This window comes from Nerophis lumbriciformis, linkage group LG09 (genome assembly GCF_033978685.3).
Source record: "Nerophis lumbriciformis linkage group LG09, RoL_Nlum_v2.1, whole genome shotgun sequence".
Lineage (NCBI taxonomy): Eukaryota > Metazoa > Chordata > Actinopteri > Syngnathiformes > Syngnathidae > Nerophis > Nerophis lumbriciformis.
The window spans coordinates 39,026,329-39,051,342 of NC_084556.2; the positions used below are offsets into that span (position 1 = coordinate 39,026,329).

At 39.9% G+C, this 25,014-nt stretch overlaps 1 protein-coding gene across 5 annotated transcripts in view; it reads right to left on the reverse strand.

Moving 5' to 3' along the window:
• Nucleotides 1-24,412, reverse strand: part of LOC133607316 (beta-galactosidase-1-like protein 2) — a 40,579-nt gene extending 16,167 nt beyond the window's left edge. For 4 of the 5 annotated variants that reach the window (XM_061961820.2, XM_061961822.2, XM_061961819.2 and 1 more), the window contains exons 1-7: nt 24,286-24,412; nt 23,078-23,263; nt 22,935-23,003; nt 20,123-20,218; nt 14,241-14,349; nt 14,074-14,166; nt 3,701-3,782 (exon numbers count right to left, since the gene is read on the reverse strand). In XM_061961820.2, coding sequence (XP_061817804.2) covers nt 3,701-3,782; nt 14,074-14,166; nt 14,241-14,349; nt 20,123-20,218; nt 22,935-23,003; nt 23,078-23,263; nt 24,286-24,377 — 727 coding nt within the window. In that variant the 5' untranslated portion in view covers nt 24,378-24,412. The remainder of the gene's footprint in view (nt 1-3,700; nt 3,783-14,073; nt 14,167-14,240; nt 14,350-20,122; nt 20,219-22,934; nt 23,004-23,077; nt 23,264-24,285) is intronic. The other variant, XM_061961821.2, reaches the window with a different exon arrangement.
• Nucleotides 24,413-25,014: the final 602 nt, after the last annotated feature.

A 25,014-nucleotide genomic window follows, 5' to 3' on the forward strand; every position in this document is an offset into this window, starting at 1 on the left:
GTGTGTGTGTTTGTGTAACAGGATTACTGTATGTATTTGTGATTCCACTTGTTCTAACAAGGCTTTATGTGATAGCTCAATATCGCCCTCTCTCAGACATGGGCTATAACTGCCAGTTCATAAACTCCAAGGTCGAGGTACAGTAAGTAGGGGAGCGCTGCTCATTACAATTGAATGATTGGCTATTTAGCTGAGATGCGAACATAGCCTATTACGCTTCTTCTTCATAGTGTGCACGCCCAGTGCAGATTCTGTTGCACATCAGGAAGTAAACAGTGTCCATAAACAACACTCAAGTCTCCTGTCTATCATTGTTACATCACAACACAACATAGAGTCCAGGAGGCTTGCACTAGCAACAGTTCTAATGTATTCAGCAGGTTTTCTTATTTTCCCCAAGATGGCGGAGTAGCTGCTGGTTGCAGGAGCTCTGTGCTCCTGTGTATCCTTTTGTTTTCTTGATGTTTCCCTCTTGTTTTAATGTGTTTTTTTTTTTTTAGCTCAGGGGCCGCTTGGAGGAAAATCTGTGCACACGCGGGCCGGACTATTAAAATAATGGCATTAAAACAAAAAAAATAAAGATAACTTCAGATTGTTTTCTTTGTCTTACTTTGGCCAAAAATAGAACAAACAAATTCTGAAAATGTTACAATAAAAATATAGAAAAAAAATACTGGTAACGGTAACGCTGAGATCCATGAAGGAAAGAAGAAAGTGAATGATTGTTTATAACTTAATAAATTTACATATGCATAAAAATGTGTTTTCTTTTGTATAATTTTTGTAATGAATCAAGTAACATTTATGACAACCTTTTTCCAAAACACAATAAGGAATGTGAGATGTAACAGGATAATGCATACATTTATCATTTGTTTTCAAAATGGTTACAAAAAAGTGGGACCCCAAAGATTTACTGTGGGACCCCATTTTTATGACTTGATGGGGTCCCTGAGACCCCATTTTGAAAATTCATAGCGCCATCACTGATGGAGTATTGGTGCGTGCAAAACAGCAGCAGGCGGCTGTGGTCTGCGGGCCGGTTCTAATAAATATTAATTCATCCCCCTAGGTCCTATGTGTCAAAGTCAAGGCCCATCCTTTTGACCGAGGCCTTGTTTACACTGGAGACTAGCTGCTGGCTCTCTGACACACTGAAAGAGATGCTGAGGAAGAGAGCCAGCATTGAGCGTCGAGATGGACAACCGTTATGGAGTCCTGGCTAAATGAATATGTATCGGACACTTCGGTCTCCCTGGACAGATTCTCGCTCATCCTGCATGGACTGGATATTGGCTGAGAGATAATGTGCAGCCTAGGACCGAGTCGGCTCTCTTGGTTGCTTTGTTGTGTCTGTTCCTGTCTCCGGGCGTGCGGCTCCCCACCCCAGCAGACGATTGCGTGGAGCACTGCATAGGCCATTGTGTTTTTGTTTTGTTTTGTTGTTTGTCTATGTATGATGATATCGTATGTGCGCAATATATGATATTTTATTGCATTTTTTCTTGTTGTTGTTGCTTTTTACTTGTGCAGCTGTTTGTAGAATTGGCTCCACTGAAGTGGTATCTGGCTGCATCAGCTCTATGCTCTTTAAATGTCTTTTATGTCCTTTGTGTTCTTTCATGTTTCCCTCTTGTTTTCATGTGATTTTACCCTATTTTTGTGGACTTTTTGAAACTGCACTACAACCACATGATTTCTACATTGCAGGATAAATAAAGTGTATTCTATCCTATCTTTACTTTGGGGCCGTGACCCGGATGAGAGTGAGGTTTATGGCAGTGAGTGTAACGGAGGCCATCCAGTGTGGCTGTGCCAACTGTTTGTAGGTAAATCTTACTCCTTAAGACTATGAGAAATTTTGCTGGACACCAAGTTGAAGCTTGGGCTTTTCGCTCAGTGCCTAGCACGCTCAACTCTGATTTGGTGGACCCTGGTGGTGGGTTTCGTGCGTGTGTGTAAAAGAGAGAGCCTAGCATGTGTGAACTTGAACAGCAGGGCTGTGTGATGTCCTATTATTTTTGATTGATTGATTGATTGAGACTTTTATTAGTAGGTTGCACAGTGAAGTACATATTCCGTACAATTGACCACTAAATGGTAACACCCGAATAAGTTTTTCAACTTGTTTAAATCGGGGTCCACTTAATTGATTAATGATACAGATATATACTATCATATATACTATCATCATAATACAGTCATCACACAAGATAATCATCATGGTGTATACATTGAATTATTTACATTATTTACAATTCGGGGTGTGGAGGGGGGGGGGGGTTAGGTTTGGTTGTTATCATCAGTCAACAATTGAGAACAGAGAAATGGATATTGAAACAGTGTATGTCTGACTTGGTAGGATATGTACAGCAAGTAGTGGACATAGAGAGAGAGAGAGAGAGAGATCAGAAGGCATAAGACAAGTATCTACATTTGATTGTTTGCATTTTATTATTAACAATCCGGGGAGGGTGTTAGTTTAGGGTTGAAGTTGCCTGGAGGTGTACTTTTATTGCGGGTTTGAAGGAGGATAAAGATGCCCTTTCTTTTATACCTGTTGGTTGATGTGGCATAGAAAGAGAATGAGTTAAGACCTTTGTTAGATCGGAATCTGGGTTTAACATGGTTAGTGGAGCTCCCCCTGGTGTTGTGGTTATGGCGGTCATTTACGTTAAGGAAGTAGTTTGACATGTGCTTCGGTATCAGGGAGGTGTAGCGGATTTTATAGACTAGGCTCAGTGCAAGTTGTTTTACACTGTCCTCCACCCTGAGCCAGCCCACTTTGGAGAAGTGGGTAGGAGTGAGGTGGGATCTGGGGTGGAGGTCTAGAAGTAATCTGACTAGCTTGTTCTGGGATGTTTGGAGTTTAGATTTGAGGGTTTTGAAAGTGCTAGGGTACCAGGAGGTGCATGCGTAATCGAAAAAGGATTGAACGAGAGTTCCCGCTAGAATCCTCATGGTGCTTTTGTTGACCAGAGAGGAGATTCTATAGAGAAATCTCGTTCGTTGGTTGACCTTTTTGATTACCTTGGTTGCCATTTTATCACAGGAAAGATTAGCCTCTAGAATGGAACCTAGGTAGGTGAATGGAACCTAGGTAGGTATTGTAAATATCTGTGCTAAAACAACAACATCCAACTCCTGTAGGTACAATAATTTGATAACAATCTCCTGAAATAACAACCAAAATCAGCTAGATGCCAATGTCAAATGCACAGTAAGTTTGAAGTAATGATTACACAGTCAGTATCACGGTTTGAACAGCAGATGGCTCCCTTGTAAAGCATCCATCCATTTACTGCAGGGGAGCCCTCCATCAGAGTAAATTGTCAGATGAACAAGAGGCCTGCTGCAAAGTTTAGCCAGCAGTGATGTCAGACCAGGGGCCTGATGTAACAACAGTTGCATGGCGTTCTTATCAAAAATTGACTTACGTTCAAATACAGAAAAAGTACGTACACCAGTAAAAATTAGATGTAGTAAAGTGTGCACAAAATGTCCCTATTAATTCCCACTGTGTTGCACAGCGTTAGTGCTGTTCTTGTAAGACAGACTGGGCTCAAGTTGTGTCAGGAAGGTTTAACATGTTTTATGTTAAATTAGTTATTTTGCACTAAAATTATATTAAATAAAATTCTGATATAAAATATCCCCTGTGCCACACAATGGACACCCTGCTTAATGGTAAGTACTTTACCTCCATCCACGCCGCCTGACTTTAAAGTGTTGTGGCTGTCTGATGTGAGCAAAAGCTCGCTGATCCCTCTGGACTGTAAGGCCTTCCAAAAAAAAAGCCAAATGAGAATATATTAGATCGATATCGATAAACAGAATGGTAATTCACTAGACCCATTTTACAGAAGAACTACAAAGCTGTGCCATACAACCTAGCATTTATTGTCATGTAGAATTACACAACACCCTGCCAGGATGTTTTTCTTATGCTGTTAAGCAACCCAGCATTGGCAACAAATTAAAAAAATGCTTCTCAGTATTAAGATTAGGCAGTGATGTTATAGCACCAGTGACGTGCGGTGAGGTTGATGGCTGGTGAGGCACTGACTTCATCACAGTCAGATTTACAAACATATGAACCCTAAAGAGTATCTTATTCACCATTTGATTGGCAGCAGTTAACAGGTTATGTTTAAAAGCTCATACCAGCATTCTTCCCTGCTTGGCACTCAGCATCAAGGGTTGGAATTGGGGGTTAAATCACCAAAAATGATTCCCGGGCGCGGCGCCGCTGCTGCCCACTGCTCCCCTCACCTCCCAGGGGGTGAACAAGGGGATGGGTCAAATGCAGAGGACAAATTTCACCACACCTAGTGTGTGTGTGACAATCATTGGTACTTTAACTTAACTTTAACTTTACACATACAAACTGTAGCACACAAAAAAGCACATTTAATAAAAAAACGTTATTATGGTCTTACCTTTATTTATAAATGCGCCGCTGTCGTACTGGATTAATGAACCCCCTGACGAGGGTGTTATATCAACTAAAGCCCTCACTTCAACTTTCCACGTGCAAGATTGAATCTATTTAAAAAAGTGTAACCGAGGGTTTATAAATGTCGCCTATACTGTATGAAACTACAAAATAACAAACACGGAGGCTCCAGTTTACACGAGGACCACTTTATTTACCTTCTTTCAAAAACTTCCGCTCCACTCCAACGTGTCAAAATTCCGCTCTTAGCGCCTTCAAAATAAGAGCTCAAGGCATATACTGTATAACAGCGCATAACAGGAACTTAACATCACAAAGAGGAAAGCCCATAAAAATAGGTTCCAAAAGTTATTTAATAAGAAGCCAAAAAGTGCAAAAACAATAATGTTCGTGTTGGAGGAGTTGTGAATTAGGTACACCTGCAATCTGCAGGTGTACCTAATGGTGTGGCCCTGCAGTCATTCACAACTCCTCCAACACGAACATTATTGTTTATGCACTTTTTGGCTTCTTTTGAAATAACTTTTTTAAATAGATTCAATCTTGCACGTGGAAAGTTTAAGTGTGGGCTTTAGTTGATATAACACTCCCGTCAGGGGGTGCAAATTCTACGGCGGGGGTGCAGGAGGCGAGTCTCAGCCAGTGCGTCTTTTGCAGCCGTTTTATGATCGCTCAGCACAAGAAATACGTTACACACATACAGTTGTTGACAAAATACACTGTACATTATATACCTCAGCTAACTAAACTATGGAAATGTATAATATAATTCATATAGCAATACAGTCTCACTGCACAGCAGGCCAGCAGTTAGCCGAGTCCGCAATCCATGTTGAGGCACTGAGTGACGTGCCTCGAATGGCTGCTGTTCACCGCACCTTCTCTTCTCAGTATTTGAACGGCAAATGTGAAAATTCAGCGATTTTGAATAAAAATAATCTAAAACTGGTGAAGTTAAATGGAAAATAACTTTATAGTATAATCACTGGATACATTTAACAATTTAATATATATTTTTTTCTTTTTACATTTTTTTTCTTTCCATGATGGCCTCTAGTGACTGCACGTCACTGTATAGCACTAGTATTGCACTGAAGGCTTCATTCGGGGTGTCCAAATAGCAGCACAGGCGGTTTACTGCTTGTTTTCATTCTAAATATAAAACAAAGATTAAGGCGACACCGAAAAGAAAACAAGAAAATATTATGAAAACAACATAAATACTTACAGTATTAGCGTTGTTTTGATTTTTGAAATATTACCTTTGACAAGTGACTTCTACATATATATACAGTTGGGGCGGTATAGCTCGGTTGGTAGAGCGGTCGTGCCAGCAACTTGAGGGTTGCAGGTTCGATCCCCGCTTCCGCCATCCTAGTCACTGCCGTTGTGTCCTTGGGCAAGACACTTTACCCACCTGCTCCCAGTGCCACCCACACTGGTTTAAATGTAACTTAGATATTGGGTTTCACAATGTAAAGCGCTTTGAGTCACTTGAGAAAAAAAGCGCTATATAAATGTAATTCACTTCATTTAACGGCTTAGCCTATTTTGACCTACCTTAAAGAGGAAACATGATCAATATTTCATAGAATGAATATTGTCACCAATATTATCGCCACACAGTTCAAATTTGATGAATCACAGCGTAGTCCTCTGTGTAGATGGGCCATTCCACCGAATAGGTGCCATTTGTCTCCCCGGAAATAAATGTATAAATGTACAGTAGAATAAAATTAACTGTAAAATACCTGTTTTTTTTTAAGCAAAGTGTCCTGCACACATTGATCTGATTGCATATTTAAAAACTATAATTTAAAAAATGGATTTAAACTACTTGTAACACTGGAAAAATATCATTTGTTGCCTGTCACCACTTTTTAAAATTGGCTTTATTTTTTACTTTACTTAGGCCTTTGTTTTTCTTTCGGAACATAGACCATTGATGAATCGCCTCCACCCTCGTCTGTCTTGGGCCGTCCTCTCCAGCTGTTGCAACGTCAGCCCCTCCTTCTTGAACTCCTGCTTTGCGCTTCTTCTCCAGGTGTTCTGGGGACGACATCTTCCCAGTTTTCCCTGCAGGTTCCATGTTAACACCTGTTTGGTTATTGCTGTTTTGTTCCTTCTCAGTGTGTGACCAATCCAGATCAATTTTCTCTTTTTCATCTGTACTTCTATTGATTCCGGTTTGGTGAGTTCCCATAGGTTGATGTTGTTGATTGTGTTTGGTCAGAAGATCCCAAGGATGCGTCTTAGGCTATGGTTCATGAATGTCTGCAGCTTGCTTATGATGATGGTGGTGTGTTTCAATGTTTCAGATCCGTATAGAAGTATGGATTGACGTTGGAGTTGAGGATTTTGAGCTTGGTCTTGAGCGAGATGTGTTTTGTGCTTTCCAGATCTTCATAAGGATGTTGAATGCAGCTCAAGCTTTTGTAATTCTCGTTTTTAATGTCTTCCTCTGTCCCTCCAACCACAGCTATAACACTTCCCAGGTATGTAAATTTGTTGACCACTTCATGAGTGTGGCTCCCGTGTGTTATGGAATTTTGTTGTTAATCCGCATGATTTTTGTTTTTGGCCTGTTTATTTTGAGTCCTGTGTCTGTTGGTGTGTATGTGAGAGGAGTGTGATGTCATCCGCATAGTCGAGATCGTCAAAGTGTTCTGTCAGACTCCACTGGATGCTGTTCTTTTTATTGCATGTTGTTTGTTTCATGATCCAATCTATACAGAAGAGGAAAAGACTCGGTGTGTGAGACAGGAGGCAGCTCTGTCTCACACCATTGTGCAATTGGAACTTTTCACGTGCAGATTCCTGATGGAGCATTTGACATTGCATACACTAGTATGGTGTTCTTGATGATGTTTACCTATTTTGGAGAAATCTTATAGTGAGACATGAGCTTCCATATGCTTTTTCTAAGTCAATAAAATTGACATAGAAAGGGGTGTTCCATTCTACAGACTGCTGGATGATCATCTTGACGGTGGCGATTTAGTCACTGCACGAGCTTCCTTCCGAAAACCAGCCTGGTTCTCTCTGTCTTACATCAACCCCTTTCTGTAGCCTCTCCAAAATGTTGTCATTAAACACTTTACCGGGTTTTGATAGCAGCATGATCCCTCGGTAGTTGGTACAATTCCTGAAGTCTACTTTCTTGGGTACAAGAGCAATTAGGCCGTTTTTCAAGTCCATTGGTATGATTTCTTTCTCCCATATCTTCCTGATCAGCTGGTGAAGCATGGTAGTTGCGATTTCTAGAGCAGCCTGGAAGGCCTCTGCAGGGATCTTGTCTGGCCCTGCTGCCATGCCAAGGCTCAATCCCTTTATTGACTCCTTTACTTCATATCTTGGTGGCGGGTTGCAGCGTACCTCCAGAATCTGGGCAACTGGTGGGATCTGTATTGTCTGCTCATTTGGTGGTCTGGTATAGATCCTTCAAGTTGTTCTTTGAAGCTGCAACCTCCGCTTGCTGTGCCAAGTCTTCAATATGATTTATTTTGTTGCGTTTAACACTTTTTTTCACCTCATTCTTTGCAGCGTCATACTCTCTATTGCAGTAGTTCTTAACCTTGTTGGAGGTACCGAACCCCACCAGTTTCATATGCGGTCCTCTCCAAGGTTTCTCATAGTCATTCACATCGACGTCCCATTGGGGTTGTGAGTTTTTCCTTGCCCTTATGTGGGCTCTGTACAGGTAAAGGTAAAGACTTAATCTAGAGTTATTTGGTTAGGGTTAGGGTTAGAGAGTTCGGGCAAGGGTTAGAGGGTTAGGGTTGTAATAAGGCCATTCTGAATAAGGCATTAATAAGTACTTAATGACTAGTTAAGAGCCAATATGTTACTAATTTGTATGTTAATAAGCAACTAATTAATGGTGAATATGTTCGCCATACTAAAATGTTACCATGTTTTTTTACTGGTGCACAAAATGAACCATGCATGAACATCACCTTGTTCAAAGAACAAAACCAACACAGTGCATAAACGCACAACAAATTACACACCTACAAATCAGTGTGACTTCTGCTGTTGCCGTATCCGTAATACGCCGATAGGGAGAAGTTTTTATTTATACGATGAGTCGGGTGTGTCTTGACCTCCGCCGAACCCCTGAGCCCGACTCACCAAACCCCTAGGGTTCGATCGAACCCAGGTTAAGAACTACTGCTCTATGGGCTGCCACCTTTTGTGCTCAAGTTTTGCTGTTATGTTTTTGTGTCCTTTTCTGTACAGGTCTCCTTCCATATGTTTTTCATGTATTTCTAACTCCACTCGACTGGTGTTTGGTCTCTTCTTGCAGGGCTTGGAACCTGTTCTGAATGATGATTTGTTACAGTTCAGTTGTCCCTATGTCCTGGAACAGCTGGATGTTGAATTTAACTCAGTTGTCACAGGGGTTTGCAACACTTTAGCTTCAGTTGGTGTTTAGGTGACATCTGCTTTCCTCTTCACTCGATAATCTAGAAGAGACTGTCTGAACTTCCTGTTTATGCACATTTGGACGATCTGATTTTTAGTATTGAGGTCATGTGATACCCAAGCGACTTTATGGATGGGTTTAATGGGAACGAGAGTCCCTCCCATGACCATGTTGTTGTCTGCACAGGCGTCTGCAAAGATCTTTTCATTTTCGTTCGTGGTGCAAATATCTTGCTTTCCCATTACAAAAGGTTATCCGTTGTTGTCCATTTCTACCTTTGAATTCATGTCGCCCATGAGCACAATGATGTCTCTTGCTGGTCTGGTCTGTAGTATCTGTTGCAGTTGGTTGTAAAAGTTGTCCTTTGATTCTTCCTCTGCATTATTGGTGGGTGCATAACATTGTATGACTTGAAGCTTGATTCTTTTCTGGGTAGTTTGGAATCTTGCAATGATGATTCTGGAGTTCATTGGCTCCCAACTGATGAGGGACATCTGTGCTTCTTTGGAGGGCATAAATGCTACTCCTTCCTTGTGTGGTGTCTTTTCGTCCGGGTGTCCAGAGTATAATATGAACTCACCGCTTGCCAGTCTGACTTCTCTTATCTGTATCCTCTAGATTCACACAAAACCGAGGACTGAGATCTTGTACCTCCTTATCTCTTCTGCGATGACTGATACTTTCCCTGTTTGGTACATGGTCCTGATGTTTCAGGTTGCGATGTTAATAGGTTGCCTAAAAGATAGTAGATTCCATCGCACCCGCACAAAATTGGCTTTATAATCAAATATAATAATTGAAATCCTTCAGAAATGTCATACATTTTTACATACCGGTATTTGTGTTACTCCTTATCACAACCAAAGTGTTCCCACCTCACTTTGCAGTTCACTGGGATTTTAAAGTACTATTGAGACTGCTGTGTAATGCAATGGTTAGGTTATTTTTGTTTGTAAAAACAGCTCTATCTTGTGGTCAGATACACAATATAATGTTTATTTACGTTAACTGTTGCATGTTTGTTTGCTCTCTCAACGAGTGTTCCATGCATATGTTTTAAATAGGCTAATGTTGCTAAGCTAACATTGCTAACTTTATGCTATTAGTTTACAATGACATTTAGTCTGTATCTTTTTAGTTTCACAAAATCCTCTGTAAAGCCCTAAAACAGGGGTGTCAAACTCGTTTTTATTGAGGGCCACGTTGCAGTTATGGCTGCCCTCAGAGGGCCGCATGTGACAGTGAATAATATATGAACATAAATGAATAAGGATTCCCATTATCATGTTGTTACACAATTGACTATGCATTTCATTATTATATTTTGTTAACGTACACTGTTAAAAAAAAATCTGCAGATTTTGTGGCAAAAACCTCGCCTGAATTTTACCGTAAAATTTGCAATGTTTTATTACTGTAAATTGAAAAACGGTACCACTGTCTTTTTATGGTAAAATCCTGGAATCCTTTTTTTAAATTGAAAAATCCATTGTTGTTGTTGTTGTTCTTACAGTGTATTACTTTAAACAGAAAAATGGCACCATTGTCCTTTTTACGGTAAAATCGTGACAACCGAGCTGCTTTAACCGTAAAATTGATCGTCATTTTTACAGGGTACAATTTGATACATAGCTTGCTTTGAAATCAAGAGTCAAGCAGATATTTAAATATACATTTTAATTTGAACAAAAAACATGTTTAAAATATATCATAATATTTGTTGCATTATCAGATAACAATAAAGTATGCAATGCATGTATTTTGTATGTCAAAATGGAGACATATAGAAAGATTAAGTACTTTATTGAGGCATATTATGTCCAGGCTTTTGTGGGCCACATAAAATGATGTGGGCAGGCCGATCTGGCACCCCAGCCTTGAGTTTGACACCGAGTGCCCTAAAATCTTCCCCAATCAGTTATTGATTGAGACGGTTTTCCCTGTTTAAAGAGCCAGCTTTAGCAGCTAGTTAGTCCTGACGAGTACCAGTGAGTACATCGATAAGAATACCTATTTAAAATTTCATAGTACAAACCCCATTTCCATATGAGTTGGGAAATTGTGTTAGATGTAAATATAAACGGAATACAATGATTTGCAAATCCTTTTCAACCCATATTCAATTGAATGCACTACAAAGACAAGATATTTGATGTTCAAACTCATAAACTTTATTTTTTTTTGAAAATAATAATTAACTTAGAATTTCATGGTTGCAACACGTGCCAAAGTAGTTGGGAAAGGGCATGTTCACCACTGTGTTACATGGCCTTTCCTTTTAACAACACTCAGTAAACGTTTGGGAACTGAGGAGACACATTTTTTAAGCTTCTCAGGTGGAATTCTTTCCCATTCTTGCTTGATGTACAGCTTAAGTTGTTCAACAGTCCGGGGGTCTTCGTTGTGGTATTTTAGGCTTCATAATGCGCCACACATTTTCAATGGGAGACAGGTCTGGACTACAGGCAGGCCAGTCTAGTACCCGCACTCTTTTACTATGAAGCCACATTGATGTAACACGTGGCTTGGCATTGTTTTGCTGAAATAAGCAGGGGCGTCCATGGTAGCGTTGCTTGGATGGCAACATATGTCGCTCCAAAAACTGTATGTACCTTTCAGCATTAATGGCGCCTTCACAAATGTGTAAGTTACCCATGTCTTGGGCACTAATACACCCCCATACCATCACAGATGCTGGCTTTTCAACTTTGCGCCTATAACAATCCGGATGGTTCTTTTCCTCTTTGGTCCGGAGGACACGACGTCCACAGTTTCCAAAAACAATTTGAAATGTGGACTCGTCAGACCACAGAACACTTTTCCACTTTGTATCAGTCCATCTTAGATGAGCTCAGGCCCAGCGAAGCCGACGGCATTTCTGGGTGTTGTTGATAAACGGTTTTCGCTTTGCATAGGAGAGTTTTAACTTGCACTTACAGATGTAGCGACCAACTGTAGTTACTGACAGTGTGTTTCTGAAGTGTTCCTGAGCCCATGTGGTGATATCCTTTACACACTGATGTCGCTTGTTGATGCAGTACAGCCTGAGGGATCGAAGGTCACGGGCTTAGCTGCTTACGTGCAGTGATTTCTCCAGATTCTCTGAACCCTTTGATGATATTACGGACCGTAGATGGTGAAATCCCTAAATTCTTTGCAATAGCTGGTTGAGAAAAGTTTTTCTTAAACTGTTCAACAATTTGCTCACGCATTTGTTGACAAAGTGGTGACCCTCGCCCCATCCTTGTTTGTGAATGACTGAGCATTTCATGGAATCTACTTTTATACCCAATCATGGCACCCACTTGTTCCCAATTAGTCTGTTCACCTGTGGGATGTTCCAAATAAGTATTTGATGAGCATTCCTCAACTTTATCAGTATTTATTGCCACCTTTCCCAACCTCTTTGTCAAAAAAAAGTTTATCAGTTTGAACATCAAATATGTTGTCTTTGTAGCATATTCAACTGAATATGGGTTGAAAATGATTTGCAAATCATTGTATTCCGTTTATATTTACATCTAACACAATTTCCCAACTCATATGGAAACAGGGTTTGTATAATTATTTAGTGTATCAAGTATTTTAGTGACATAAGGAGTCTTTATAAGTGTATGTGAAAGCTGTGTTGCTGGACAATTAAGATTTTAAATGCATATAACATTCCAAAAAATTATAAAAGCTTTTCGGAAATTCACCTTCCACGAGATACTGTATACATATAATGGACACTTAAGCACATTACAATCCACAGTTTAGTATTACAACTTACTTGTAGTAAGCTACAACTACAGCTACAACTAGTACACTACTAGCACACAATGAACCCAATGCTGAGTCTCACGGCAATGATGTCACCAGTATGCAAAGGTTGTGCTTTGACATCACTCTTATTCACATAAAGTAATACTGCTTAGCCGTAGTATCTCAATAAATGATCACGGATGTTGCCCTGCAAAATGTTGAGATAACTGTAAGACTGCTGCGAAAGTACTGATTTTGAGTCATGCAATTGCCACCATCTTGAAAACCAATGGCCGTTTTGGAACAGATTGTCCAATCAAAGTAACTTCTATTTAACGTTTGGATCAATATCATGTTTTTATTAATACACATTTTACCTATTTTGCGAGACGGCCATATGGAAAAATGGTGGCCATCTTGGATTTTCATTTGGATAATGTGCTTTTCTTAAATAATAAGTTGTATACCATACTTCATTTGTGCTTGTACCATCAAGGGAAATATTATTAAGGAATGTTGACTTAATCTGCCTCACTATACATGTATGCCACAGTGTATGTATAGATTCCTGAGTTCCTGCACAACAACCTTGTACCTAACTAAAACACCTTTTACCTGCACTGTGCTTACCATCTCTGCATTCAGGGATCGCAATAATGCGACATTGTGACTTAGTCCATCATATTTTTACCATCACTGTCGGTTAAAATCTCAGCACAGACCTGTTACATTGTGTTTAGTTTTTATTCTTTAAATTGTTGAATCATTGCAATGTGCTTAATGTCAACATGATATTAGCATAAATGTCTTGTTGCTATATTGTTGCTAACAATTCACTCCTGTTACTTTTAGTCCTGTAACCCACATGAGTCATCTTCGGCTTTGGAACCTTGTACAAAAATTTTTTTTTAAAAGTTGCCTGAGATGGGGAAATACACATTTTGAGTAGTTCAATAAGTGTTTTTCTTTATTATCAGATTTAAAGTTTAACAAAAAAAACTGAAATTTGAGTTTATTTTGAGAGAGTTACAACAACCAAATGGCAACGATTCAGTCAAATGGCCCAATTTATTTCAATAAATGTAATTTGTACTTAAATTTTGTATTAGGTATTTATTTTATTTTATTACAATTTATTTGTGTTGATTTATTTCAATATTTTTTCTAAATCAGGGTTTATCAACAAACCGCAAAATTACTTTGCCCTGGTTTTAGCTTGTTGAATAATCCATTTAAAGGCAAAGAACATCAAGCGTCAACATTCCACATGAATTTTATTTTCCTGTAAAAAAAAATTGGACACCCCTAATGTACTGTATATCAAGCCCATAATGACAATTATGGGACAGCGTCAAAACAATGACAGTGTTGAATTTTGTCTTATTTATTTGATTTTATTAAACCAGCAGCTGTACCTAATGGTGTGGTTAGTGAATGTGTATGTTACCTCTTTAATGAAATGCATGTAGTGTTCATCTTTAGCAAAAGACCCGTATTCATTTTCAAGCTGTACTGCAATGATGGGACCTCCTTTCTTATACTGAAAAACACAAGAACATTTAATTTAGCCAGTGATGAGACTTGTAAATGAGCCATGAGACACAAAAAACACACCTGCAAAGGAACCATATTTGGTATCAGTTTGTCAAAATACATGTCGACAGCCTCGGTGAATCCTGGGTATGTTGTTCTCAATCTCATGCTGCCATCTTGAAGGAGCCAGCTGCAAAAAGAAAGACAAAACGCTTGCTCATGACTAAATGCAGCGAAAACAACGCTGCCACAGTGTGCAAACCATTCCTGACAAAGCTTCTTTCACTGGCCTCCTTACAGCGAGACGTGACTTTCCCCCTCTCATTCAATTTAACACAGAATGGTTTGTTTCACTGCAAGTTCATTTTTGTACTGTGAGCGTAACAATTCATTTGTGCAAGGACGTCTGCATTTTACCACAAAATCTCCTCGGAAGGTTGTCCAAACTGTATTCATTCATAAAAAATGATGCTAGGGGACCACTTTGATATATGCTAAAACCAATACGGTGGTACTTTAATTTTTGTTTTGTTCCAAAAGATCAGGAAAAATTCAAAACGTACCAATATCGAAACAATTTTCCCATCAGGATGAATGTGAATCTAATGAGCTGAGAAGCAGGAGGGAAGGGGAGAACCATCTGGACTCCATCGTCATACTTCAGTCCTTTCAGGATGTCCCCGGATTTTTTTTTGCGTTTGTAGCGGCCTAAAACGCCCAAATATGCGGCAGCTTTACATAAAGTTATCGCAATGATTTCAGTTACATTTTATTTTCAATAACATTACATCAGCTTGTGATTTAATGAATTTGTTATCAATGTTTTAAATGTTCAAAAAACACATGATTTCAACAAATATTGGACAAACAAATACTGTATTGGTGTTTTACTTGTTTTATACCGCATAAACTTAAAAGTAGACACTAGATGGCAATAAAAGCACATACTCAGGGTATGTACTGTTATTAGTTATAACTGATACTAGTAATAATTCATTATAATTGGAGAAATAAACACAAACAAAGGCTTCCTTAATGTCAGTTGTCTGCTCTTTCCTCCACAAGTTGCATAATAATAATAATAATACATTTTATTTATAAGGCGCCTTTCTGGGCACTCAAGGACACCGTACAAAATCACAACAATAAAATCAAATTGGATAAAAACAACAACAAAGAGAAAAGAAAAGATGATTACAATGAATAAGCAGTCAGGAATAGGTGTGTTTTGAGTCTTGATTTGAAGAGCGATATTGAATCTATTTGCGAAGGTCTGGTGGTAAAGAGTTCCAAAGATGTGGGGCAGAGCGGCTGAAAGCTCGGGCACCCATGGTGGACAGTTTAAATAAAGGGACAGTGAGATGGATGGATGAAGAGGATCTTAGGGAACGTGAGGGCGTGGCGACATGGATCAGGTCAGAGAGATATGACGGAGAGAGGTTATGGATGGCTTTGAAAGTGAGGAGAATTATTTTAGAGTGGATGCGATGTTTGATGGGTAGCCAGTGGAGTTGCTGCAGAACAGGGGTGATGTGCTGGATTGAAGGGGTTTTGGTGATTATCCGGGCTGCAGAATTCTGGAGAAGCTGAAGTTTGTGAAGTGACTTGTGAGGGAGACCAAACAGGAGAGAGTTGCAGTAGTCCAGGCGAGAGGTGACCAGGCTATGGACTTGTATGGCAGCAGTATGTGGGGTAAGGGATGGGCGAAGACGATTAATGTTTCGTAGATGAAAGTAAGCAGACCGGGTAATGTTGTTTATGTGGGCTTGAAAGGAGAGTGTGCTGTCGAGAATGACACCCAGACTCTTGACTTGGGAGGAGGGTGAGACAGAGGAATTGCCGAGAGTAATGGACAAGCTGTTGGTTTTGGCAAGAATGTTTTTTGTACCGACAAGTAAGATTTCGGTTTTACTACTATTGAGTTGAAGGAAATTGGATGACAACCACTGCTTGAGTTCACTGAGGCAGTCTGTAAGGGATGAAGGAGGGAGAGAGGCAGTTGGTTTGGTTGAGATGTAGAGCTGGGTGTCATCCGCATAACAGTGAAAATGTATTTTAAATTTACGGAAAATATTGCCCAGGGGAAGAATGTAAATGATAAAAAGCAGGGGACCAAGAACAGAGCCCTGGGGGACACCAGAGGAAACGGGAGACGGAGGCGATTTGAATGAACGGAGTTGAACAAACTGAGTGCGGTTGGAGAGATATGATCTAAACCAGGGAAGGGGTGTGCTTGTGATGCCAATACTGTGAGTTCTAAGGAGGAGGACAGTGTGTGAAATGGTGTCAAAGGCTGCAGTGAGATCTCTGAGAGGATTAGGATAGTGAGAAGACCAGAATCAACTGCCAGGAGGAGATCGTTTGTGATTTTTACTAGTGCTGTTTCAGTGCTGTGCAGGGGGCGGAAACCAGACTGGAATTGTTCATATAGGTTAATTAACTGTAGGTGGGAGTGAAGTTGGGAGGAGACAGTTTTTTCAAGGATTTTTGAGATGAATGGCAGATTTGAAATTGGACGAAGATTATTAACATTATTTGGATCTGAGCCTGGTTTTTTCAAAATTGGTGTTATGGCTGCTGTTTTGAAAGCAGAGGGAACAATTCCAGTAGTGAGAGAAGAATGGATGATGTTGGTGATGAGGTGGATCAGTGAGGCAAGGCAGACTTTCACCAAGGCAGTAGGGAGGGGATCTAAAAGACAGGTGGATGGCTTGGATCGACGAAAGTGCAGTGATGTCCAACTGAGAAGGCAGTGATTCTCCATGTTTGTTTTATCCAATCCAATCCAATCCAATCCACTTTATTTATATAGCACATTTCAAAAAACAATAGAAGTATCACAAAGTGCTGCACAGAAGTTAAGACAAACATACGAGAAGAGTCAGTAATATAAAACATCTAACTATAAAAGAGTAAATACATAAAATACATCAGAGAAAATAAAATAGACTAAAATCACACAACTCTCATGCTGCTTTAAAAGCCAAAGAGTAAAAATATGTTTTAAGACGTGATTTATAAATCATTACAGAGGGAGCTGTTCGAATAACAATAGGGATATTGTTCCAAAGTTTTGGAGCCACAGCAGAAAATGCACGATCACCTCTGGAATTTAAACAGGTTTTTGGGATGACTATTATGCTTTTTGGGACGACTTTTATGCTTCAAAAGTGTTTGTCTGGCTTAAACACTAAACACTACAAGAAAAAATCGATTCACATCAGAACCGAATTTATTCCGATTCTGATTTGATTAATAATTTTCAAAAATCGATGAAAAAAATGTTTAAAAAAATTAAGAATCAACTACTAAAAATATGTTTTTTGGCCATCTTTGGCTTACTCGCTGCGCTTGTACTTTGTAGTTCAGCGGCCAGGAGTAGCTTTTGTAACCTATTTTGAAAAGGGTTTATTATATTTATGATACCAAATAATTCAGTATATTGCAAGAATCGGTATGATTACCCCAGGAATCAGAATCAAATCAAATTGTAAGTGGTTGTAAGATTCAAATTCCTATTAAACATTCATTTATGTTCCATTTACTGTACACTAACACGTTAACAGCATTTGTAAACTGTAACTGTCAACCGTGATGTGTTTGCATACCCCTTTAAAAATAGGTAGTGGCGCCCCTGCAGACAGGAACTGGAAGTAGGTCTAAGCTACGCTGTTTGATCAACAAAGAGTTGATATCTTGTTTACTTTGTTGTACATGCTACACAAGAAACAAACATACGTTTTTGTGCAGGGAAGTTGCGAACATTGGACAAAATTGCACAGTAATTCACAGGGATTGGTTGTAATTTGTCTGAATTGTCACGATTGTGACTGAGAAGCTGAAAAGCATCAAAGGTACAGTAAAATAACCGAGACGTATATGAAAACCGGGAGAACATTTTCGGTGAAAGCCAAATAACACAAAAATCGGTATCGCTGTATATGTTAAGTTATCTGAACAATTTGCAATATGCCAAGTAGGAGTGTCTCGAGTCGATATTTATATCGGATATTGGTCCGATATCAGAAAAAAAAGTACAATAAGTATTGGATGACATCGACGTGTGTATAAAATCTCCGATATAAGCGCTCGATACAAGCAGACTTGTAGCATGTTTAATTATGTAAAGCCGGACAGCCAGTTAACATCTAAATGTCCTCCAATAAGGTTGGTCTTTTCTTGTATTTTACTCAAGTCATTTTCAAAAGGTAAATATAGTAAGCTAAAGGCTATTCGGAGCTAGCAGCTACACAACAGCTAAGAAAGTCAGTGACTTCACTATAAAAGTGGGTGACATTGTTATCGCCAGGAAGGATGAGGTCACCTACCTAGGTTCCATTCTAGAGGCTAATCTTTCCTGTGATAAAATGGCAACCAAAGTCATCAAAAAGGTCAACCAACGAACGAGATTTCTCTATAGAATCTCCTCTCTGGTCAACAAAAGCACCATGAAGATTCTGGCGGGAACTCTCTTTCAACCCTTTTTCGATTACGCATGCACCTCCTGGTACCCTAGCACCTCCAAAACCCTCAAATCTAGACTCCAAACATCCCAGAACAAGCTAGTCAGATTACTTCTAGACCTCCACCCCAGATCACACCTCACTCCTACCCACTTCTCCAAAGTGGGCTGGCTCAGGGTGGAGGACAGAGTAAAACAACTTGCACTGAGACTTGTCTATAAAATCCGCTACACCTCCCTGATACCGAAGTACATGTCAAACTACTTCCTTAACGTAAATGACCGCCATAACCACAACACCAGGGGGAGCTCCACTAACCACGTTAAACCCAGATTCCGAACTAACAAAGGTCTTAACTCATTCTCTTTCTATGCCACATCAATGTGGAATGCACTCCCAACAGGTGTAAAAGAAAGGGCATCTCTATCCTCCTTCAAAACCGCACTAAAAGAACACCTCCAGGCAACTTCAACCTAAACTAATACCCTCCCTTCCTCATCATACCTCTTCGGATTGTAAATAATCAAATGTAAACAATCAATTGTAGTCACTTTTTCTTATAATTTCTGATCTCTCTCTCTGTGGCCACTACTTGCTGTACATATGTACCAAATCAGACCTACACTGTTCCAATGTCAATTTCTCTGATGATGCAATTGTTGATGACTGAAGTGTTGATACCAACCAAACTTAACCCCCCCGCTCCCCCCCTCCATATCCCACACCCCGGATTGTAAATAATTCAATTTATATACTGTGATGATTATCTTGTGTGATGACTGTATTATGAAAATAGTATATGTATATATCTGTATCATGAATCAATTTAAGTGGACCCCGACTTAAACAAGTTGAAAAACGTATTCGGGTGTTACCATTTAGTGGTCAATTGTACGGAATATGTACTTCACTGTGCAATCTACTAATAAAAGTTTCAATCAATCAATCAATCAATCAAGTACTCAATAGCAGACAAGCTAGACATACATAATAAGTGTTCTTCATTGAACAATATTGCAGGCTAAAACAGCACATTTGTCAATATTAACAAATATCCAATAATTATAGTTCTTTAAGGCAGAAGCGTATTAGAACATATCCAGTAACGTGTCCGCATCATTCATTGAGCTTAATCAATTAGTGTAACCACTTAGTGTTGCCAAAAAATTACCACTCCTCTTCAACTAAAAGACGGCATAAGTATGTCATAAGGTTAGCGTTATCCATACCTACTATTGTTCTCGGAGTAATTACCGTATACTTGATCAAATATGTATAATTCGGGATGATATCGTACAAGATCAATATCACAGGATTTTATACTGTGATATATATACTCAAAGGTCTAATATCGGTATCGTATTGGAAGTTAAAAAGTAGTACTGGGACACCCCTAATGCTAAGGGCCAATACAATATAAGTTGTGGGCTGAAAATGGCCCCCAAGTCCCATTTTGGACACCGCTGTTTTAAATGACATTAAATGTCTACAGTGTCTTACCTGGGCAGTCCACCTAGGTCTAACTCAGAGGAGATGTAGGGCCCTGGACGTAAAATCACCCACAAACCCAGTTCAGCTGCAAGACGAATATAAGCTCTGAAATCAACACAAGAGAGGACATTGGAAAATCAGCAAGCACAAACTCAGGGCTGTTTGCTGAGCATCAAATGTGCTTGGCAACAAAGGGAGTGGTCTGTGAAGTCAGCGCTCGCTTCACAAGTCACTGCTGCGGTTAATTGCTTGAGGCGTTGTTGCTGTTGTGGAGATGCTGCTGTTGTCAGGTGTGGTGCCGAACCACCGATGCACGAGGGACTTAAATATAAACTGAGTATTCCCAATATGCAGACCGACAGACATTTGAAATTTGTGTGAATCTTGTCATTGCAAATATTCAAATAACACTCTTGTTTGTGTAATGCTTTTTTGCTGTGAAATTTCAGTTTGTGCTGTTAAGGTTTTTCATTCATTCTTAAAAATAAATTTTCTGACCAGTGATGTCACCTAGCCCCTCCCCGAACCCCTCATCTTGTCCAAATCTCATCAAACTTGTCCCAAATATTTGCGCTGTCAAAAAACATTTGTGCTATTCTGGTTTTCATGTTTATACTGTTAATATTTACACACAGCACCCCACCATGTCCAACTCTCTCTTAACTTGTTTACACGTTTGTGCTGCGTTTGAGCTGTCAAAAGATATATTTGTGCTAATATGGTTTCAATGTTTTTACTGTTTTATTATTATTCACAAACATCACCCCCACCTTATTCAAATCTCTCCAAACTTGTCCCAAAAGTGTGTGCTATGTTTGTGCTATGTTGCTAATATGGTTTATCTTCATTTACCCTTGGGGATTAATAAAGTACTTCTGATTCTGATTCTGATTAGTATTATTAATGTTTTATTATACACATATAACTCGCCCCCACCTTGGACAAATCTTTCCAAACCTGTCCTCGACGTTTGTGCTACATTTGTGCTGTTTTTTCTGCTTTCAAAAAAACGTGTGCTATTATGATTAAAATGTTTTTTCTGTTTTATTAATATTCACACGCATCCAACCCCACCATCCCCACACCTTGACCAAATCTCTCCAAACTTGTCCCAAACGTTTGTGCTTCGTTTGTGCTGATTTGTTTCTCTTTTGGTTTTAATGTTATTGCCGTTTTATTATATTTACACCCATGTAGAAGGGGAACCGGAGGGTGTGTTCCAAATATCGTGGGATCACACTCCTCAGCCTTCCCGGTAAGGTCTATTCAGGTGTACTGGAGAGGAGGCTACGCCGGATAGTCGACCCTCGGATTCAGGAGGAACAGTGTGGTTTTCGTCCTGGTCGTGGAACTGTGGACCAGCTCTATACTCTCGGCAGGGTCCTTGAGGGTGCATGGGAGTTTGCCCAACCAGTCTACCTGTGCTTTGTGGACTTGGAGAAGGCATTCGACCGTGTACCCCGGGAAGTCCTGTGGGGAGTGCTCAGAGAGTATGGGGTAACGGACTGTCTTATTGTGGCGGTCCGCTCCCTATATAATCAGTGTCAGAGCTTGGTTCGTATTGCCGGCAGTAAGTCGGACCCGTTTCCAGTGAGGGTTGGACTCCGCCAAGGCTGCCCTTTGTCACCGATTCTGTTCATAACCCTTATGGACAGAATTTCTAGGCGCAGTCAGGGCGTTGAGGGTATCTGGTTTGGTGGCTGCAGGATTAGGTCTCTGCTATTTGCAGATGATGTGGTCCTGATGGCTTCATCTGGCCAAGATCTGCAGCTCTCACTGGATCAGTTCGCAGCCGAGTGTGAAGCGACTGGGATGGGACTCAGCACCTCCAAGTCCGAGTCCATGGTTCTTGCCCGGAAAAGGGTGGAGTGCCATCTCCGGATTGGGGAGGAGAGCTTTCCCCAAGTGGAGGAGTTCAAGTACTTGTTCACGAGTGAGGGAAGAGTGGATCGTGAGATCGACAGGCGGATCGGTGCGGCGTCTTCAGTAATGCGGACGCTGTATCGATTCGTTGTGGTGAAGAAGGAGCTGAGCCGGAAGGCAAAGCTCTTGATTTACCGGTCGATCTACGTTCCCATCCTCACCTATGGTCATGAACTTTGGGTCATGACCGAAAGGACAAGATCACGGGTACAAGCGGCCGAAACGAGTTTCCTCCGCCGGGTGGCGGGGCTCTCACTTAGAGTTAGGGTGAGAAACTCTGTCATCCGGGGGAGCTCAAAGTAAAACCGCTGCTCCTCCACATCGAGAGGAGCCAGATGAGGTGGTTCGGGCATCTGGTCAGGATGCCACCCGAACGCCTCTCTAGGGAGGTGTTTAGGGCACGTCCGACTGGGAAGACCCAGGACACGTTGGGAAGACTATCTCTCCCGGCTGGCCTGGGAACGCCTCGGGATCCCCCGGGGGGAGCTGGACGAAGTGGCTGGGGAGAGGGAAGTCTGGGCTTCCCTGCTTAGGCTGCTGCCCCAGCGACCCGACCTCGGATAAGCGGAAGAAGATGGATGGATGGATGGATGGATGGATGGTGATGTGCAGATTAATACTGAAATATCGATAACATCATTTTTTTTTTTTTTTATAGTACAAACTGGCACAAACATACCACAAAGGTTTCGGACTATTTTGGAGGGATTTTAACAAGGTACACAAACAAACGGCAGTGTTATTATACTCTTTGCATTGATAAGGGGGTCCACCTTCACACATGGTACTGCACAAGGTCAAATTGCTTTGTACTGTTGTTGAATCTGAGCACTGTCTGAATGTTATACCTAAAAAACTACAAGGTTTTCAGGGTTTTTAAAACAAGAATACTTCTCACTCTAAATCCAGCTGTGTACGGAAGTCGAAGACTCCTCTCTGTGGCTGATGCAGATTCCACGGCACAAACCTGCAAGGAAACATAAAAACTTCTGTCAACGTTGATCGGGAGGAGAGAGGTACGGTGAAACAAATCATTCCTACGTGGTGAGTGTGTTGAGGCCACACGCTTTCATTTTCATCAGGCGGTCCCTCCAGTATGCCCTGGGCACACGGAAATAATGGATGGATCCCCCAAGGATGCGGAAAGGCTGCCTCTCCAAGGTGAACTGGGTCGAATTGGCGCTCAGTCCAAATTTTCTGATTATTCTTTGTCCCCCTCTTGGCAGGCTGAAGGATTTGAGTTTATTTACACATATATGAATATCCTTGATGGCAATTGACAATGTTTTTTGCATGAACATATTGCATTTCCAGCCATACAGAGGATGTCCCTGTTTGGACACAGGTAAAAATGCATACAATACATTTGAACTGGTCATGTTTATGATTGATTGGCATCAGACGTGTTAACAACTTACACTATGGGACATCACGTGGTTACATTTGCACATTTAATTTTATCCGAATAGGAGGAGAAGCAATTATTTAGTCCTTCACTTATTGTATAAAAGTAAAGAAGGTGTATGAATAAATCGCAATAAGTGATTTAAAAAAAATAAAAAATAAATATATTGAGACTAATACTGTCTGGCATTGTTTAATTAATTGTCCTGTACACTTCATAATTGATGCTGGTGATTGGTGATAGTAAATTAATGTTATGTATTACCTACAATTGTAGACTCTGGCATTATCATGTTACTATCATAGAGTTATGAGCTGTGTCGAGATGTTGTCATCTTAATCTGAAAACAAGTACTTTGGCTTCTTCCAGTCCTCCATTTGTTTTATATTTTCTATTGAGCATATATAATATAACTACATTCCTTCTTTATAATTTGTCTTATTGGTATATATAAATGTTTTTGATATTAAGTCTACCATATTTTTAGTTATCATTTTTAAAATTGGTATTTTAGTACTAATAGATTTAAAATAATTATTTATCATTAAATAAAAATGTTTTGGTATAATGTATTTGAATTATAAGTGTATATTACATCCAGACTTTAAGGACACCCTGTGTTTGCCATAGTCGGTATTTAATTCAAATATACACGTGAGTAACAAAATGGTGCATTTACATTATCCTTGCTATTTTTCATGTAGGAAAAATAATACACAACACCTTCGGCAAACATGATCTAAAAGTGAGTGCAATGATGACATTCAAATCGGCCAGTATATTTCTATCTAATTTTCCAATGTATGAAACACGACCATAAAGTTGGTTACAGCAAACAACTTACCCGAGGTATCTGTACATGAAGAAGACAGCAACGCACAAGCAGACAAACACACATTTTCTTTTGTGTGAGTTTCTTATCCTGAGGACAACCATTAGTAAACAGGGTGAAGAGCCCTTCTGCAGTTGTGGTGAAGCAGCATCTGAGTACAAATGAACACAGCATTGCCTCAGGGGAGTGACCCCGTGCCACTCTATTTAACCCCTAAATAACCCCCCAAAGCTATGTTTACATGCACAAAAACCTAATTATTGCATGGATTTGGTTGAAATCTTTTAAAATTGCATTTAAAAATCTTAATTAGGTTTCTGATTTTTAAAGATGGGATTAACATATCTAGAACATTTTTAAATAAATCTCTTGAAATAGTTTTTAAGTTGTCATTATTATGATTTTTTTTTATTTTTTTTTAACAAAAAGTGCAAATAAATGTAATGAAAAGTAACCAGAGTATGAATTTAAATATTCATCTGACTTGTCATTATTATATTATTATTAGTGCAGCTCCTGGGAATTACCGTATTTTTCGGACTATAAGTCGTTCCGGAATGTAAATCGCACCGGCCGAAAATGCATAATAAAGAAGGAAAAAAACATATATAAGTCGCACTGGAGTATAAGTCGCATTTTTTGGAGAAATTTATTTGAAAAAACCCAACACCAAGAATAGACATTTGAAAGGCAATTTAAAATAAATAAAGAATAGTGAACAACAGGCTGAATAAGTGTACG